This window comes from Anopheles aquasalis, chromosome 2, assembly GCF_943734665.1.
Source record: "Anopheles aquasalis chromosome 2, idAnoAquaMG_Q_19, whole genome shotgun sequence".
NCBI lineage: Eukaryota > Metazoa > Arthropoda > Insecta > Diptera > Culicidae > Anopheles > Anopheles aquasalis.
In genome coordinates, this window is record NC_064877.1 from 62,560,647 (window position 1) to 62,580,289 (window position 19,643).

General features: G+C 51.0%; 1 protein-coding gene across 5 annotated transcripts in view; it reads right to left on the bottom strand.

Moving 5' to 3' along the window:
- LOC126570590 (cGMP-dependent protein kinase, isozyme 2 forms cD4/T1/T3A/T3B) overlaps positions 1–19,643 on the bottom strand; it is a 97,682-nt gene that overhangs the window by 3,554 nt on the left and 74,485 nt on the right. For all 5 annotated transcript variants that reach the window (XM_050228480.1, XM_050228479.1, XM_050228481.1 and 2 more), the window contains one exon: positions 3,528–3,747. In XM_050228480.1, coding sequence (XP_050084437.1) covers positions 3,528–3,747 — 220 coding nt within the window. The remainder of the gene's footprint in view (positions 1–3,527; positions 3,748–19,643) is intronic.

The following is a 19,643-nucleotide window of genomic DNA, read 5'->3' on the forward strand; positions in this document are numbered from 1 at the left end:
CGGCATGTGGAATTGTCTGCCACAAATATCGCGCTGACGCTTCCTCGCACGCCAGTTAGTTATCTTTAAGCGTTTAAACGTCCCATTTATCAGAGCGTGTGACTCATTGCCAAGACTCCACTCCCTCGGCAGCCCACTCCGATGTAAAAGAAGGCGGAAATGCCGATCTTTCTGTTGCAGAGAGCGCCACTATTACGCAGTGAATGACACAGAATTTGCACCTCACCAAATGCACCCACCACTGCTGATGATGATGCAATGGAAACGATGCAGCAGCAGCAGCAGCAGCGCACGATGCACTATGCAAGCCACGATCGCATGGTCGGTGTCTACAGATCACGTGCAACACATGTTGGCCACTTTATGATCTCGACGATCGTGCCGAGATCGGTGCATCATCACCATGGCGTGGTGGAGATGCAGATTCACAGCACGACGAATTGAGGCGGTCCACAAAGACTGCCATCATAATCCACTTCAGCCAGACATGAGTAATGCTCCCGTTGGGAACTGGGAACTGGTGGTAAAGTTACATCGTGGAGGGTGGAGGCAAGATTCTATTAACTAATCGATTCGCTCTCCGCCGCTACCGTCGTGCGGTTGCGTTAATTAGACGATCATCTAAAGCCCCTCAGGGTTACTGTTCACACGACGACCACCGGTGCGTATCGGATTGTGCAAATAGCCATCCCCTCGCTGGCGCTGGCACTCTGTTGGTGGGTGTTCTCCTCGCCCAGAGGAGTGTGTGTCCAAGAACGCGATAGCAAAACAAAAAATTACAAATTAAACGCGAGCGTTAGGCGTTCGCCGGCTGAAGATTGCGTCGCGTGGCCACCGGTCAAAGGCCCAACGTGACGACAATGGGAGACCAGCCAGTAGCAGAAAACGGCAAAAGGGCAGCACGAAGAACGCGAAACGAAATTAACGCAGAAGCAGTTAATGGAGCCATCATGATGGTGCTGATCGTGAAGAAGTCGGTGAGAACGTTCCGGCCAACAGCAACAACATCAACCGCAACGAAATGCACACGAACGGACTGACCCGGGATCGATGGTCAGCTTGACCGATGGTCGCGTGAGAAATCTCATAATTCTAACGGTCCCCAGCGAGCTCCTGTAACACGGCAAGCCGTCATCAGTCGCGTTTTTGCCACTTTCTGGGGTAGCTGGAATGCCATTTTCCCTCACCTTCGCCGTCTGCTTGGCTGGCCGTCTTGAAGAGATCATTTCTCGCTCTCTCTCTCTCCTACTAAATATGACCTCAAGCTCCACAAGGACTGGATTTGCATTCTCCATCCAACAACCACCTGGTCACAATATCAAACTCTCCCTCGTCGGGAAAAAACTTGCCTTGAATTTGCGGCCTCCTGGCCAGGAGAGCTGGACATGTTTGGGAATTGAAAGGGAAATCAGCGCGATCTTTCCAACCGATGGGATCCTGGCCACCGTGTCGTAATAGGGTCCACCACGCACGCAGCGACAGGAACGAAAAAAATGTAAAGGCCACCAACGGCTAGCGGTTGGTGCTGGTGCCGAAAAGACAAAAACCGTAAATCCATCATGGTAGCGCGCGAGTCGCGAACTGCATTCGACACGTGAACAAAACAACTTTCTCCCCAAAATGGAGCACCGGGGCCACCGCTTCCCGCAGGCAGGGAGGGGAAATGGACCAACATTATGTCAGGAACGGGTTTTTGATGGCTGGACACTATTTGCGTGAACTCGTGGATCCTTGGGATAGGGCTTGGGTTACACATTTACGCAGGCTGTTCGAGGTACCGTATGTGACTGGAAGGGTGCCAAAAACCGGCCAAAGTCTCCTCCATTATGCTACAGTTACATCAACGAAGCAAGCATCTTCATCATCTGGCGATGAGAAGCGCTTTTAGTTCCGCCCGTGTCCCCGATGTCTGGGCGATGATGATCTTGCTCGGCCACCCAACGCCCGAGGCAACAACAGAAATAACCATTAGCACCACCACCACCACCACCGCCACATGAGGGATTCGGAATCGATTTCCATCCTTTCACTGTTGCCTCGATGATCGATGTGCGGACCAACTTACTGAATTAGCGAAAATGGTTGGACATTACGCTTACGCTTTACGCAACTCGTCGTTCGATTGCTTCCAGGGGATGGCATTAAGAGCTCCCAAATGGTGTTTTCAAAATACAATAACCGGCGCATACCACCAACTAATTGACGCTTCGATTCCCTCATTGCTTCTCATATTTGCGGAACCTGTTCCAGTCCTGTCCTGTGGCAGGTCCCACCGGTAATAAACGTGTCTTATTGCGCAATTTGGAGTACTTTTCGACACTTACTCAATACCGCGAGTAGCACCCACGGTTGACGGGACAGGACAAAACCCGTTAGTTCCCCCATTCATGGGGACCTCACACGATGAGAGGTCTTTCTGGCAGGGACGGCGCGGGAAGGGGAACCACATTAAACTCGTTTCCGAACTGACCACCACCGACCGCCGGCGCTAGGTGGTGAAGCACAGCACATTGCGTGGCCACACCATTTACAGGAAGTCCTAAATATCGACTCCGATTAAGATAGTCCCAAGACTGGTTTGTTGTGTGAGACGGGGTGCCAAAAAGGGGGTGCGGAACGTGTCCACCAACCTATCGCCTGCGAGGGGCCGCGGTACGAACAACAATGCAGGAAACGGCAAACTAGCGCGATCGTTTGTTTGGATTATGTTTTTCGGTGTTTTTTTTTTTAAGAGGTAGGGGGGAAGTAGAAAGGGTGTAGCAGTGTTGGGGGAAGTAGGGGACCTGATTCGAACGAGCGAGATTGATATATCGTGCGAGCAGACCTGTGAGCGGTCGCTGGTATAGGCGTCGATCGCCGGTGACTGGCTACCGGCGTTTTGATTGCTTTATTTCTGGTGACTGGCGGTGACTGGCAGGCACCCATTGATCTTTATGGGTTCGTAAGTCACAAGTAGGAGAAACCAGTTTCTTGCGTCGAACATAAGATCGTTGAACATGGTTTTCGTGAGCAAAGTGAAGCACAACAGACTGTCTGGTTGGAGTCTACGAAAAGAATACAAGAAGTACAAGCAAGATCATAAAACAAGTTGAGCTTGTACCATTCGATGACAGAATGAATTAAATGAATCGAGAATATGGTTATATTGCGACATCAGGGCATGAGTTACAGGTCTCATGACAAAAACAATAACTTGACAGAGTTGGACAACTGAAGTTGTTAATCAACTTGTTTTAATGACCACACAGTCGAGATGCACAAACATTGATTGATCGATCGATTGCACAAGTACCAAGTAAACTGACTGGATCAACAGTATGCAATGTCTTCACATCTAGGATCATTCATGGTGTGCAGTGATCCATCTTTCTGTGACATGCATATAATTTTCCCTCCCTCAAATTACCACCGACAGTCGATCTGCTCTCGAACGTTTACACGAAGAACGATCGCACCAGTTCGGTTCCCACCGTGTGGTCACTTCCGAAACAACAGAAAAGCGGGACATGGCTGGCTGGGAAACTTACCTCTTGAGGAAATCGGAGTACTCGGCCTGACGTATCAGGCCGGTGCGCATCATGATCGTCTGGAAGCATTGCCGCTCGATGGCCCAGAGCTTGCAGTCGGTGGCGGCCGTGATCGTGGCCGTCCGCTGGCAGTGGTAAAGGATGGCCAGCTCGCCCAGCACCTTGGCCCCGGACAGCGTCGACAGGTACTTGCCTTCGCGCGACACCTCCACGCGGCCCTCTGTGGGAAGAGAAAAAAAGAAGCAAAAGGATAAGTCGAATGGAACTCTCTAAGAAATTTGTGCAACAATTTGAGTGAAACAGCACACCTGCTAAGTAAATCTGTCAAGACTACGTCCTTGAAGGAGGCTTTTACAATCCTACAGCACATTTTGGATCAACTAACACTCGATAATGTTTTTAATCAAAGTGTTATCAATCTATTTGATGTGTTGAAAGATCGCATCATAGAGCCTGCTACTGAATTATCTCGTATCCATTGCTATAAATCAGATTCAGAGTGTCAGAAACTGATTAAAATGTGTCCCTCTTTCCAACACATTGAACAGCTTCTATCGGAAACACGAGATAGCACTATCTACGACAAACGAGACTGTCTAGTTAAGGATATTGATGAGCTTATTTAGCGGAATGATCAGTAGCACCGGATCGAAGAAACGTGAAGCACTCCGACAGACGCAAAAAAACGCCCCCTGGGGAAGGATGCGATGTCTCCATGATCAGACGCAACGCAAACCGGGAATACCGTTCCTTGCCGGGGGGAGGAGGGAATGGACCTTGCGGAGACATAAAAAGGAGGTTTCCGGGACAAGAACACGCGGTGTACGGACCATCGGTGATCGGAAAGCGGTTTATCAATCTACTCCCCTCCCTGCGCCGAGCATCAATCAATCGATTCACCGCGACCACCTCTCTAAACGTTCGCAAACGAGTTTTCCTTTCGATTTTCCGGACCGGATTGGCCCCGCTGTTAGTCTGCACGCGTCCATTTATTATGCATTGACGGTGGAACCGGCTCCGAACGGATTGCACGGCAATGGCGACGACGGAAACTAGTGCAAAACCATCCCCGACAGGCAGGAATCCGGCAGGACGGCGGCGCGCACACCGGAAGGAATGTGATCTGACAGGGTGATCGCAGATCGCTGTTCGCGGTCCACTAGTCCGGCGACCAAGTGCAGCACAAAATGGCGTTACACTGTACGCTTTGAATCAAACATTTATCGACCGAGTTAGAGGTGGAAAATTCGGTGAATTAACACTCGCCAATTTTCCCAAGTTTTCCAGCAACGCGTGATCACCAATATGGCACATTGTGACCTACAACAGCCAGCAGGACAGCAGCAATCCTGCAACAATAATTCATTGCGATTGCCAAAAAATTATGCTACCACGAATGGTTGGTGCTTTCCGTGATGCAATCCGATCCCCATTGCCAATCAACACCCCGTAATCCGGCGGTGGTGCCAACAGTGGTGATGCCAAACCATTACGGTGTAATGAGCCGCACCGTTTACGGGACCATAAAATGGCACCAATGAGCGAGCGAGTGAGTGCAGCGCGGAATTGCGAATTGCTCCCGCGAGCTGATGGCTTTTGGGGGGTGAAAATCATAGGCGCCATAAAAAAAAACGGCGCGCGCCTTACCATCAGCACGGGAGGCACGCGATCGTACACCACACGCCATCATGACTTAGAGACCATAGGGGCGCACTGTGCCCCAAAACATTGTAGCAATACGATCGGAATGAAAGTAAAATGTGTGTTCCAGCTGCTTTTGTTTCCCCCTTCGATCTCACCACGCTGCCTCGAGCCATGTAGGCGCCATTTGTTTATGATTAGTTCATTTTGTAAGTCCAGGAGCTGACCGGTGGACTGATGCGTTTGTAACATGCCGCGTTGGGCCGCTTTCCTTCGCCCGGCAACCCCTTTCTGTCAGAATGTTAACATCGAGGAGTCTTGCGGCGACGCCATCACTGGGTAACATCGGCGTAACAACACGATTTCTTCATCAGCATCGGAGTGCGGCTTGCGCTGCTGCCAGCCGATCCAATTTGTTCATTGGCGCATAAGTCGCGCACCTTCCTTTGGAGGGAAAACAAAAGAGTCTACGCACACATCATCATCATCGTTCGTTCGTTCGTTCGTTCTTGTGGAACCGAACACGCGCCCCACCACCTTTGGTGCTGTTGAATTTAATTTAAATGTTTGGCTCACCGTCGATCAAGCCTGATTCGGTGTGAGCGCAATCTGTGTTTAATTCATGCATACCACATGCTAGCACATGTGGGGAAAACACCGCAAAAAAGCTGATGCTTCTTTCGTTTGTGGTAACTTTGAACTAGGCTCAGCAGTCTGGGCGGTTACCCAACTCCGGTTGCCGATGATGATCGGTTTGGCATTTAATTAAGATGCTTTTTGGGTGTTTGGATTAATTTGCACAGCATAAACTACTGGAAAACGACGACGACCGTGGAATACATCGTTTGGACAGCGATCAAAAGAATGATCATCATCCTTCTATTGCTTAACATCCTCCTAGTAGTAGCTGGTGTCCACCAAGAAAGACAGTGATGGCCCCGAATGCAAATGTGATCTGGCTGCACAGGTTAATTACACGCCAACCGACACATGTCAATCATACACGCATCGATCGACGACGATCGACTATGGAATGCCGTGTGCAGACCGACATGACAACGTCAAGCCAAGCACATCGAACGGTAGCCGTGGTGCATTAGCGATGCACCACGGTACTGCTGCTGCTGCTAGTGCTGCGCCACTAAACGCGAACTAAAAGTGTCGTCGCCATCAACGGTGTCGCGTCGCGTCACGTAGATTAAATAATTATCCAGCTGGCGAAGGGACGGAAGGTGAGGCCAGGCCTTGAAAAAGGGAGTCATGCAAATGCGCCCCCCCAGACACGACCGGTTTGGTTCAGCATAACGGTGCTCTTGAAGTGCCGATTGTGTCTGCCTTGCGTAAGGCACGCAACATTGGCATCCGTTCCGTTAGGACCCGCGGGGCGATGATGGTGAATGAAGGGCGCGTACCCGTTGACACCTTCACCACGTGCGTGGTCGTCGTGACGGTCACACCGCACGCGCGTTTGTTTCATAAAACACACCCGGTTTACCCGGTTGACAGTCACAGAAAGTTGAGTTGAGTGATGGATTCAGCGGTTGAGTGCAACCGCAGCTGGGACCTTGTTATGCTAGAATGCTTCGGAAACATTTTGGCCAACATATCAATTTAAGCTTTAATAGTGTATTGATTATCTAATGGTTCTTTGTTAGTGCTCATTTAGAGCGTCGATTACGAGCTTTCTAGGTTTCAAGGTTTCACATACGTTCTGGTCAAGGAGAATGCCCGGGAGTCTATTACAAAGCACTCTGTCGCAGCCATGGTTACCAGAATAAAGATGATTGTTAGGAGAATATGGCTCATAGTAGCCAGGTTGCCTAAAAAGAGGGCAGTTCGTTTGTGAAGTCGAGTCTAGTCAAGTGTTTGTGATCAATCGGCATCGATATTGGTGCCAGAATAGCTGGACTGACTGCTATTGCAGGCCAAGACCGCTTGTCGGTTGTACCGCCGTAAAAGTAAAGTAAGTAAAGTAAATACTTCCTGTGATCAATTTCAATAAGAAGCTCAGAATCGGTCAATTTTAGAGCTTAAATTATGTTAAATTCAGCAACCAAATGAGTATGTAAAGATTGGTATTTACCAAAGCGTGTAAAGAAATCATCAAAATAAGGATAATACCAGCAGCCATGACAGATGAGGTGGAGTCTCGTGATCTTAAGGAATGCCGTCAACTAAATGCTGCCCTTATTGCATTCGTAGCTTCGCTTAATCTTCGCGACCATAACGTGACTTCCTCTGTGAGCCAGTCACCGTCACCGGCATGCCAAAGCACCACGAATGGACTTCCGCTACACCGGCAGTCAGCCGCAGCATCCGACGGTCGAGGAAGAAAATTCCCTTCCTAAAGCGCCATTTCCGGAAGATGCGACCGCAAGCCACAAGAGCCGGTCACACCACCAGCACCACCACCGTGATCATCGCGCACCGTTTGTCACCATTTCGCTCATCATCGAGCGAGCGTGTGCATTGCGTAATGGCGGTCGAAACCGCACACACGCTTTCAGTGGCACGTGACGTAGAGTACGGTAGAAAATGGTAACAAAACACCCGGCCTGGATTGCGGAAACGATGGTGCCGGTGACCATCTTTCCCTCTAAAGGGCTTGCGTGCCTTTTGGAACCCTTTTTGCGAACGCCCTGCGCGCCGCATCCGGAAGCGCATCGAATGCGTACGAATGAAGCAATCCAGCCCCGGACTGGACTGATGGACACCTCTGGCAGAGACATGCGCGGCTCATTCGAAATGGTAATAACATATTCCATCGCTCGGTGCCTCGGTGCACGGAGCCGGAGTCAGAATCCGTAACGCGCTCGCGCACCTCTCCGAGGGTAGCAATTAACCTACAAAAGTGCTTTAGCAACATTCGACCACCACGACCATAATGGTGGCCACTTCTCGGGTTGAAGAGCAGAAGAAGAGGCTCGAGTTGCCCGAGTTGCGGATTGAACGATTTACCGCATCGCGAGCACATAACCAAGAAGGGAGCCCCGGGGGGGGGGGGGGGGGGGGCGCGCACCGTCGTCGTTGATCAAAACACGTTAAACGCTTCGTTTTGCGCCGCAGTTTACTGGCTGGTTTTTTATGCTGCTTTTAATTTTCGTTTCCTGGTGCTGCTGCTGCAAATTATCGCGATGTTCCGCACCGAAAGGTCCCGCTCGATGATGCTGATTGCGCATCGCTTCGCACCGTGGCCGATGACAGATGTGATGCGATCTGTGTCTGGCACAACATCACATCACTGCCCTCTCGACACACATTTTGCGCGTTGTTTTTGTGATTTCGGGGTGGTTTCGGGGAGTCTTGCGCAAGTATGGTTCCCCGGCTGCCATGTGAAAGTTCAGAGCGCGCCGCCCCTGGGTGTGTCAGCAGGTCAGCGCGTATGTGGTGCTGAGGAGAGCAAAGGGGATGTGGACTGTGTTTGTTGGTCCGCAGGAACTCCAAGAAAATTAACTACAGATCCCATCGTACCACTCCGCCCCGCCCGGGTTGCAGTTTGCTGATGGATTCTTCTTCTACGGGCATTTGGATTTTGGGCTTTCACCGTCTGCTTGCTTGCTGGCCATTCTTTCCCCTTCAACCTTGGGTACTTTCTCCCAAAATGGGGTGTTGTATGGAAATCAATTTATGCTGGTACGGGTTTTCCTCCACTGAGAGCTCCCCAACCCATAAAAATGGTGCCACAGAGTGATCGAGGTTTAAGGTCAATCTCCTTATCGGAGCGCACCGATCGCAATTGGAGCGTTTATCCCCCCGCTGGGAAGAGAGCTTCTTCGGTGAATCGGTTCAGATTGAGGGAAGCAGCAGCAACAACGACAACAAAGACGGATTGGGTCCCGCATTATTTGTATCATTATGCTTCGTTAATGTTAAGTACCGCATTATTACATTTCCAGGGGTCGTGGTGCCCGGAATGATGAACCGGGAATAACTGTTTGATTGATTGATCGCCAGGGTGCCGTCCGGGACGCCATGGCCGGCCATCATCGGCAGATTATCATCCCGCGGATCGGCTTAAGCCTCATGGACAGCTTGGACACCGAATGAATGAATCCGTGGAGTTGCAGAAGTCCAGGCCAGATTCCCTTCAATTCCGTTCGATTTCGGTCACGTCCATCATGCCCGGTCGGCCGAGCAGCATCCTGCGCCAAGCATACTTTCTTTCCTTCCTTCTCTCTGCGAGCTAAATTACGGTCTAAGTACGGATGACTGACCGCTTCCCCAAGCGTCTTCTACTCTCCTCTTCTCGAGCCGTTTGTAGCCACAACACACTTCTCGCACCTGGAAGGAGGCTGGCTGGATAGGCGTTTTTGGTGTTTGGAACCGCTAGCAAAAGAATCGGTCAATCGAACAGAGATTGCCCGTTGGTCGTGCCATAATAGACCTCCATTCCTCCCATCGTCCCCCTTTTTCCGACGGGTTGGAGTCGTCGACACGCAACAGGGACTGAGGACAGGCCGTACGGTGCGGTGCCGTTGTGGTGGTTCCGGTAGCTAGCGCGCACTTGGCGGTGTGTTGTCTTAGCGCTCCTTCTTGCCGTGTGGTTCTCTCTTTCGCAGATCACGCCCGATCTGTTGCTGTGCTGCCGGTGCTAGAAGTAGGTCAACAGAAATCGAGGCCCTGGCATTGCTGGCGTTACGGTAGTTTAGATGATTTCTGCCTCTCCTTCACTTGCTCGCTCTTCATCTCCTGGTGCTGAATAGATTGATTCATGCTTATCAACAGCAACAGTAGCAGCCTCTGGTTGCAGCATCAGCAAGTGTTGCTCTTTCCAGTTCTCCTTCGATGGCATTGATCCTCGGTGGCAAATCGTGTGAATCGGGTTTTTGGGAGGGAAAATGGAGGCCGATGAGGCTGTTTAATTGAGTTAAATTGATTCCGCTGGCAGCGATTCGTTCTAATTCCCAAGAAATCAATCTTGCACAAAACACTCTCGAGCAGTTGCTCGTCGAACGGAAAATAGAGGGCATTTATAAAAAATAAATAAAAAGAATTGAGGTCCAATTCCCTATATTAATAGACCACTGACCTCACGCGTACCGAACGGGTTTGTCATAAACAAAAATCCGCTCAACATCGATCGGCACACACATGTGGCTTGCGCAAATCGATCGCGTGCGAAAAAAACAACACCGAAAAAAAAACCTTCAACAGCGCTATTTGCATATTAAAAAAACATGAGCAAGTCAAGCAGATGCTTGCGCCTTCTCGCACATTGCACACGATTGAATAACAGAAATCCATCGTGCCAATGGTGATGACGCTGGTGTCATTGAAATGCTTCCTTCGATCAGCACCGATCGCGATCGTTCACTGACCACACGGCGGCGTGGAAAACGCGAAGAAACGACAAACACTTCGCCAAAGGATCCAGTTTAGTTCGCTTCTGCGAAATCGAAAGGTGACACAAGACGGATGAGTCACGGACAAGCGACGCAGCAGGTTGGGTTGGGAACCGTGATGATTCATGCATGATCCGGGTCGTTGATTCTCGGCGTAGAAACCTCGCACTCCACCCAAAACACGGTTCCTGGTGGAGAACCTTCCAAGAAGATGGGCTGCCGAAGAGGGATGACCTAAATTTTGCAATCTAAAACATGGACGACCAGCACCAGGGGATTTGAATTTCAACGCCCGCCGGTCACTCGATTTGCCATTTTTATTTTTCATTGGTCGGTCGGCAACCGGACCCACCCCGAGGAACGCTAGCAAGAAGTTCATCGGGTAGAAAAAATTAAAAGCACGGGAAGTGAGGCTGAACGCGCTTTTTTTTCACGAGAATTATGGACGAGACCTTCAATCAAGTCGAAGCGTTCCCTTTCACTGACTGATCACTCCAAACGGCCCCCCTACGACGTTCGGTGGAATCGTTTTTTTGCCTCGTTTTTGTGGTAAGGTCTCAATAGCATCTCCAGCAAGCGGTCTGATGAGTTTTGATACCGGAACCGATGTGCTGGTTGATGGCCTGGATGCCAAAAGTAAGCTACCGGCATCAGATGAGGGGAGAAAATCGATTTTCCGCAGTTTTGTGGCATCGAAAGTCTATTAAACGCTTGGCAGAAATGGTGACACACCTCTGAGCAAGTTCATCATTTGGGCAGTAAGTGACCAGGAAGAGGAGCTGCTGGACCTGGAACGACAACAACGTTTGATCGTTACTCGGTTCGCAATCAGTTTTTTCCTGATGCGTGGTGACCTCCTCCCTTGGTGGAGTAATGAGAGTCCCCGCTTCAATTTCCGTGAGACCTCATTCCATTAACCCACCGGAGCTCCACGGGAGCTTTTCTGGCTAACAAAACACCACTAATGTCCCAGCTGCTGATTGACGCATTATCGTGCCATCGTTTTTCGGCGCTGTTCGCGCAATGACGCGCAAGTAGGTCCCGTTGAGTTGTAGACGCAGCACTACATCGAGCGCCACATAATTGGCGAAACTAACGTCGTATGGAAGAGGTACTTGAGCGCTAATACTTGAGCCCCCCGCCTGTTTTCTCTGCTACTAAACTGAGGGAACCAGCGTGTTCAGGAAGCGCACCATCATGTGCCGTGTCCCAAATTTGGGGAACACTTTTCAGATGACAAAAGAGCTTTTTCGGCGGCACTTGGCGCCCTGATTGAGTCGTTCCATGCGGTACCGGGAGTGTAGCTAGAAGCAAGAAGGTCTCGTCGCGAGCTAGATACACGTTCCAATTTGTAGAAGAAGGTTTTTAGCTCAACAGCTCCAGCATTCGATAAGGGCTTTTGGGCGAGAAGCGAACTCTTCGGCGGGCCCTTAAAGTCGATCCTCGAATTCTCGATCACCGCAATTTGATGTCGCTCGATGCGCCCTACTAAAGGCTACTAACCCGTAGCGCTACACTTAACCAATCGATCGCTAGTGGCGCTGTTCAGGAATTTCTTAAGCACCTCGCCATCGGCGATCGGTGATGGTGTGGCAACCGATTAGCATAATTGTCGCTGTGCGGCGCGATTCGCGATGCTTTGGGCCACGTGCAATCATAATTACTCAATCATGCGCCCATTTTACCGCCATGTTGCGCGTGATGCCACACTGCTCACACTGTACCACACACCAAACACTCGATGAAATCGATCGCCAACATTTTGTGAGTGGAAATGGATGGAGGGTGGTGGATGATAAGGTTGGCTCACTTTCGTTGCGGTCGTGGCCACGCACCCGCAAGAGCAGCAGCGCAGTGCGAGCTTTGGTAGCGAGTGTGGCGCAAAATTATCACTTTCCTTCGTCGCTGCACCTTCCCCCTTTTTTCGTTTCGCCCACTTTTGTGCGAGTGCAAGGGAGGATGGGAAAAACCGATTTTAAATGCTCACTCACTGTCGCTTTCGACATGTCTCATGGGAGCTCACAGGCCTGATTGTATCGCACGGATCGCACGAATGCAAAATGCGACAAAAAAAACTATGGTAAAAAATCTAGATCGTGAAAAGTGAGAACGAAAATCATCAATGGATTGTGAGAGCTCGCTCTTGGGGCACTTTTCGGTGGTGAAATGGAAAAGCCGTGGGGCATCCTGCGGTATGATGATGCATGCTAATTATGCAAAACGACGCACGGATCGCGGATTGACTGTACGCTGCGCAATCACATACTCACGGGATGAAAGCGAGATGATCAAGATGTGGCGGTGGATAACAGACCGCGTGCTTTTTTTTTTCAAGCTGTACCATGTAACAGGATGGTGGTCGCGTGGAGGGCGGCCCGCCGGGAGTATGTAGATTCAAGTATCATATTTCTCACCCACCGGGCACGGGGTCTGATCGAGTGCCAGAGTCTCTGGGAGTAATGGGAAACGTTTTCTCCGTAACTACGCGTGTCGGCACGCGATGCAGATGCGGTATCTTCGCGTCTTCGGCCATCATTCCCCGGCGGTGGCAGGGCGTGAAAAATGCAATTATGCCATCGGTACGACCGCAGGGAGGACGGAGGACGCACGGACGGAGCACTCTTAGATAAGACGATCGAGACAGACTGAGAGAGGGTTTAATTTGAAGACATTTGAATTTCACTTATCGCATCGCATTTGATATTAAGATTCATGATGGGGCCTCAAATCTCCCTAAAATGATTAATAGCTTGAAGAGCCTAATACATCCAAGGAGATAGAGATAGAGATAAGAAAGCTGAACAATTTTTGGAATAATTGATCGAGCTAAATGCTCTGCGACTGCCCGAGGGCTACAGCATGACCTTTTGCATGTACGCAACACAGAAAACCTCTTTGGCGCCCTTCGGCTCTGAATCAATCAATCAACTCGTATCGCAGGCAGACCGACCAGCTTTGCCAAAACGAATTATGCATTCGACGCCATCCTGCAGGAGCCATCCCGCCTGCTGCCTACTGGTGTTGGTGGTTGGAGCCCACAACACTTTCTAACGTGATACGACGCGCGCTTTTCATGTTTTCCATCCTCATTTTCCACGGCGATTTCCTCCTCAACAGCAGCACGCCAGACGAACGGTGGTGCGCGGGCAAAATCGAAACATGATTGATGAGGTGGTGGTGCGCCTTTGATTTCGAATTCGATTATTAAAAAGATGATCACGTGACTGTGGAGCTCCGAGGGTGCTGGTGGACCGATAACGGTGCTGCATATTTGCAACTCGTTGTAATGCTGCTATTGCTATTGCAGCAAACAATGTTGCAGCAGCACGATCAATCATTGAATGCAGCACCGGTTCCGGATGAGTGCAGCCAACGAGCGAATGCTGCAACACCGAGAACGTCGCTTCGTCGTGGTATGCGAGAACCCGGCGGACAAAGGATGTACAATCCGATCGGTGAGTGAGGCACGAGAGGAGGGCACATCATCCACGCACCATATTGCGCCCGCAAACCGACCGACAGTCAGGCCGGCCGGCAAGACATCTAACGATCGAAGCGAAACAATGGCACCATGCTGGTGTCTTCAGCCCCATCTCGTCAGTCTCCGGATCAACTGATCGATCGCAACGGAATACGCGCGCGAAGCAACGCAAGAACCGCGTTGGCCAACCGTTTAGCGCAAAAGGCGCAACCGTCTGCGAACGGAACGAACGGGGCTTTCGATCGATCGATCGATCGAGCGGTTGGCGAAACGCGGTTCGCGGTGGATCGAATCAAAATAAGGGGAGCTGCTCCCCTACTGTTCACAACCATCGCAGCAGCAACAGCAGCGGATCGGAAATCGCCACTTGAGTGCTTGGTGTGCTTGTTTAGCGGTGCTCTAAACATCGGAGCTCTTGTATGATGGAGGGAGTCCGAGGTCCAAGTCAGTAGCCGATGGTTGCGCGGATCGATTGAGCGATGAAACAAAGCGGAAGCCGGAAGTTTCCAGTTTGTCCGATATTGAGAAGCGATTTCGATCGATTGGATCGATGTGCGAGAGGCCGAACCAGTGCGAAGGTAGGAAAAGTAGTCTACAGCGCGGTTCCCTCCAGATATTGACCTCGGTGTGCAGGTTGTTAGATACCGGCAAACACCGGTAGCCATCAGCTTCGACGACTGATAGGAAACCATGACTGGCCAGCTAATTGATACAGGGGTTCTCCTGCGATCGCCTTTGGAGTACTTTGTCATCACAACCATCATCAGCCCAGCCCTATCATAAATCATCGCCATCGCCAGCGTTGTTGCGCGCTTTGACAGCCGCACTCGGACGCTGACACACGACAATGATAACAAAGCCAGAACGAACGAACGAATGAACGAACAACCATCACCTGCATGGTTCTTGGCCTCAGTCAAGCAACTTCCCTTTGTCACACTCGCCTCTAATGGCCATTAGGTTCGAGTAAATGTCGAGTGAGGAATTTATGGGCCCGGGCTAACTCTCGGGCTAGTGCATCAGGCGTGGGCCTACGCTAACGGCTCGCCGCAATCCGCTTGTTAGCGCGATGGAGAGAGAGAGAGAATGGCAAATATGACTGGCTGGTTGTGACAAAGAGCACCCCCCCCGGGCGGGAGTGCTGGTACTGGAAGAAGAGGTACATCATCTAGCAAGCCCTGCTCTGCCGTTGCTGTATCCCTTCACCAGTCACCAGTCACGACCGTGCCAAATAGAACGGCAAGAAGAGTCAGATACCTGGCATGTCTTGTACTCCATGGGCATGTCTCGTTGGCACCTCGATCTCGCTTGGTCCTCCCCGAAAAGTGCCAATGGGCTTTGAGCGTTGCAGCGTTCGAGCAGGCGTGCGATTTAGCAATCACAAACTTGCTTGCAAATTGAAAACCGGTAAAGATCGGGCCGGGTCCCTGGCTGTGTTAACGAATTCCTTCAACTTCCGAAACGAACAACAAAACCGGGCCGGGGGAAAGGAGGTCCATCATCGTGGATAGTGGCCGCGCGTGATCATCGTCGTACCACCGTACTGCGCGCAAAAGTTAAACTCACGGTACACATCGCCATTGACATTTGTCGCGAGCACAACAAAACTATGTACAGCTTCTCCTCGGGCTCCTCCAGCGTACCGACCAGCGGGCGTACAGGTTTGCCCCACACAAAGACAAGACAGACGCTGGACGTTTGCCATTTCAACCCGTGGTGGATGTCAAATTTATGATCGGGTAGTGCTCCACTGTCGCTGTTTTTTGTTTGCCATGGGCGTTCGGGTGACTTCAGAAGCGCAGCTGACTGTCGGCTGCTGCTGGTTCGTATGGCTGGATGGATGCCAGAAATAGAATAGAGCCCTAGGGGGCATAGTACAGAGGACCAGCGACTCTCAGTGCACACTCCTAGGGCCTTGGTTGCAAGTTTTGCAAGTCGATCGATCGCTATCGCTCGGCTCGCTGGAGGGAACACGAGGGAAACTGGAACTCAGGGCCAGCTAGTAGCGCGCACTGACTTCCTTCTGCATCTGCCCACTCCCCGCCACTGCAGCCCGGGAGAGAGGGTGTGGTCGTGGACTGAATCGGTTACCGAAGGTGAAACCTTTTAATGATCGCGTCAAACCACTTTCTTCTGGGTCTGGGTGCGCCCGGTGGTCTGAAAGGGACCGTTTAGCGCCCGAACCCGGTCCAGTCTCGGTCTCGATCTCGAGACCTGTTAAGGGGCCAGGGTTTAACCATTTTTAGCCCCGGTATAAAAGGGATGTTCTATATAATCTAACGGTTTCGGGACGAGCCGCTCCTCGGTGGAGCAAATTAGTAGCCGGGCGAGCTGTGTTCTTTGTAGAAGAGGAGGGATCTCCTCTACAAGGCCAGTGGACCCGATTAGGTTGATCACGATCTGCTTACGTTCGATTAATGAAGGAGATAATCGCTGCCGGAGCAGAGGTCGATGGGCGCGTCTAATTAGTTCCCGACCCTTCCCTAGACCTCTCGATCGTAAATAGATCTAAACGATGACGTTTACAGCCAACTAACTGGCGGGTGCACTGAGAATGGGGTGGAATAAGGCATCATTTTCCGCCGATTTATGCTGATGTGGGGCCAGTGTCATCTAACTAGCCAAGTATTAATACTTATCGCTACTTATAACTGTTATACTGCAGCACTAGAACCAAGCTAACGGAGGGTGAGGACACTGATTTAAGGGTCCACAGTGCAGGACAGAAAACTCGTTTGGCTGCTCGTTGGTGGAAAACTTGTTTGGAAAAGCTGGAGGAAACACGCTCCCTTATTCCTTTACGATGAGTCTCCCCTCCGGGTGCGGCGACAAGAGTGCGTCTGGGAATTTCGATAGGCATCCGCTCGATGTCTCTGCCGCACGGCAACAACACTAGAACCACCGTAGGCGAGGTGCATAGGCAAGTCTCTACGCCTCTCTGCACTCTGCTGCAGTTGCAGCAAGAAACTGGAAGTCGGCAACACGACAACTTGCTCTGCATTGCGCTGCAATCCACCACCTCCGTGTGGAGCGGCAGCAGCAGCCTTTTGCTGCGCCATAGAGGCCAAATTGGAGCTGCGGCGCACAAGTGAAAGGCATGTAATTTAGCTTTTGTTTTCGTTTTCCGATCTTACACGCGCCCGCGCGCGCACAGTACTCGACGTGACTCGACTCGAGGGACTCGTGTCTATCCGACGATGCGCGCCAACGCAGCGCAACGAGCAACCACCACCACCACCAGGGAGCATCGCATCGCAATCAATCGTTCGCGCGGTGGCTGCAAAAAGTGGATCTTCTTATGGTGTAGAGCCTTGGGACAAAACAAAAAAAAACGATCGATCCAAAACTAGATCCACAGACCGGAGCATGAGAGAGAGAGTGGGTTTGCAACAGGAACTGGAACCGTACCGCACCCTCGGTGCTATACCGGATCCCAAACCAGGTCCTTCATGTTTTCTCTGCCACGATCTCGCACCGACTCGCCGTATGACTTTCATATCCATTTAAGCCCCCAGCCGTCGCCAACCAGCGAGTGGCTGATTGGCCGGACTTCGATTCGATTTGTGGCCGGCGGTGGGGTTGCGGTGCTGCGTTGACATTTGCCGCGCCCTGATAATGACATTTAAGTAGCGCACAAAGAGTGGCGCGAACGAAGGCCCGCGCCTGGCGCAATGTGCCGTTGGAGGCGACAATGTTGGAACGATGTCGTGGCGTGTGCATAATGTGGGTCGGTGGCACTGTTTTTGGGAAGCAAAGCAAATGATTTTGCCACGAGCAGATCTTGGCCAAGATCTGTCGCGCGCGCCTTGGGTCACCGTCGCGTTCGACTTCTCCACGCTTTATGGACGCGATGGACGTGCGGCTGTCCAGCGGTTACTTACGAACCCTCCCCCAAAAACCCACTCTCTGGGTTTTCTGGGTGCAACTCGCGGTCGATGCAAAACTGTGGCAGGCCGGTCAGGGTGCTGGCTGCTGGGCGCGTGCAGTGACCACCACATTATTCAAGGCACACTTACCTGGAAAGGAGAATGAGAAATAGAAAATGGATTTAGATGGAATTAATTGCACGAGAAACAGATCAATCTTCGAACTGTGGTGGACCCCTCCCCGCCTGGACAAACAATATCCAATTTCACAACGGAGCAGACAGTTCGGCGCGAGACTTGGCGCACAATTCGGACCAAATCTTGTGGACCACCGACCGGCGCGGTCCAGTTTCGAAGTTGGCAGATGGAAAAAGCATAAATCATGACGATTGCTTGACATGGTAAATTGTGAATTCAATTTTCTTTTCCTCCAAGTGCTCCTAAGCACCAGTGACTGAAGCAACGCTGGTAGCTGAATAGATAGATAGATAGTGTTGGATTGGATATTTCTCACCCCGTTAACGCATTGTTTGACTCGTCTTGGATTGGCCAATCATGTTGTTTCTTATGAAAGTCTATGATTAGTCGCGTTATCATGCTTTGGGTTACTGGTAACATCGAGCCAGTTCCCTTAGCTACTGGTAGGCGATTGCCTGATAATTTCCTTAATCGAATTCTTGCCAAGATCTGGTTATGTGTATTTCGATAGGTATTTCATCTCCGAATCGACATCATAATCTCGTGCACATTAGCATTTGAACTTCATTTTACGCCTCTGAACAGTGAATTGTAAACTATGCAGTGAGCGATTGATGAGTAGAATTAATCATCGTGCCCTACATAACTATCGATGATCGAGTTACAAATCTAAATATAAACTGCACAACCAAATCGAAGTAATCAAACTTCAGCAAAAACGAATGAAAAAACGAGAAGCGAATCAATCGTCGATCTCTAAAATAACCCTTAAGCGCATTTGCCGGACCACACGATTCGCGACCTCTCGGCACGGCTGCGAAATCGAAATCGAATTTATGCACCTTCTACCGATGCCGACTTCACCGTCGCCGAGTTCGCGCCGAGATTTATTGCCCGCACATTTGCGAACCATAAATTTATACCGTAAAATACCGCCGCTCAAAGTGGCGAACCGCGGAAAAGGGATTTTCGATTTTCACTTCGATAGAGACCGCGGCTTCGACCGGGCGCCCGGTCCGACAATCCGACTCCAAACAAACCAAAGGCCAGGCCTTCGGTTGGCGGCTCGTCTGATGAGCAGCCGGTCCGGTCTGCGTGTGTGTGGTTTTTGGGGGGCCACTGTGGCCACCACCGTCCGTGACCGTTACACACGAGGCGAGAGGATGGAAATGAAGTTCGTTCGCGCGCAGCCCGGTTAATGAGCGTCAAGCGCGATAGGCGCCCGACGGAACAACGGTCAACGGTCGAAACGGATTGGCTGGAATCGGTTTGGCTTCCCGTGGAATGCGGGATGGCACCACGCAAGTGTTATTTTACGAGCTGCCAAACGGCACTCTCCCGCGCAACGGTTCAACGGTGCGGCTTCCTTCTTCCTGCATCGGATCGGATCGGATACGGCTAGCGATTCCGGGCTCGTGCACGAAGGCCTTGGGTGCTTGGGTGATCCCGGTTTAGGCCACTGCGATACCATCACAAAACAACCCGCAGCAGCAATCGACGAAGCAAAACAGTCGGCGATCGGCGTACGAATCAGACAAAACATTTTGGGAATTATGAAAGCCGCGTATGTAAATGAAAACGGTGGGGA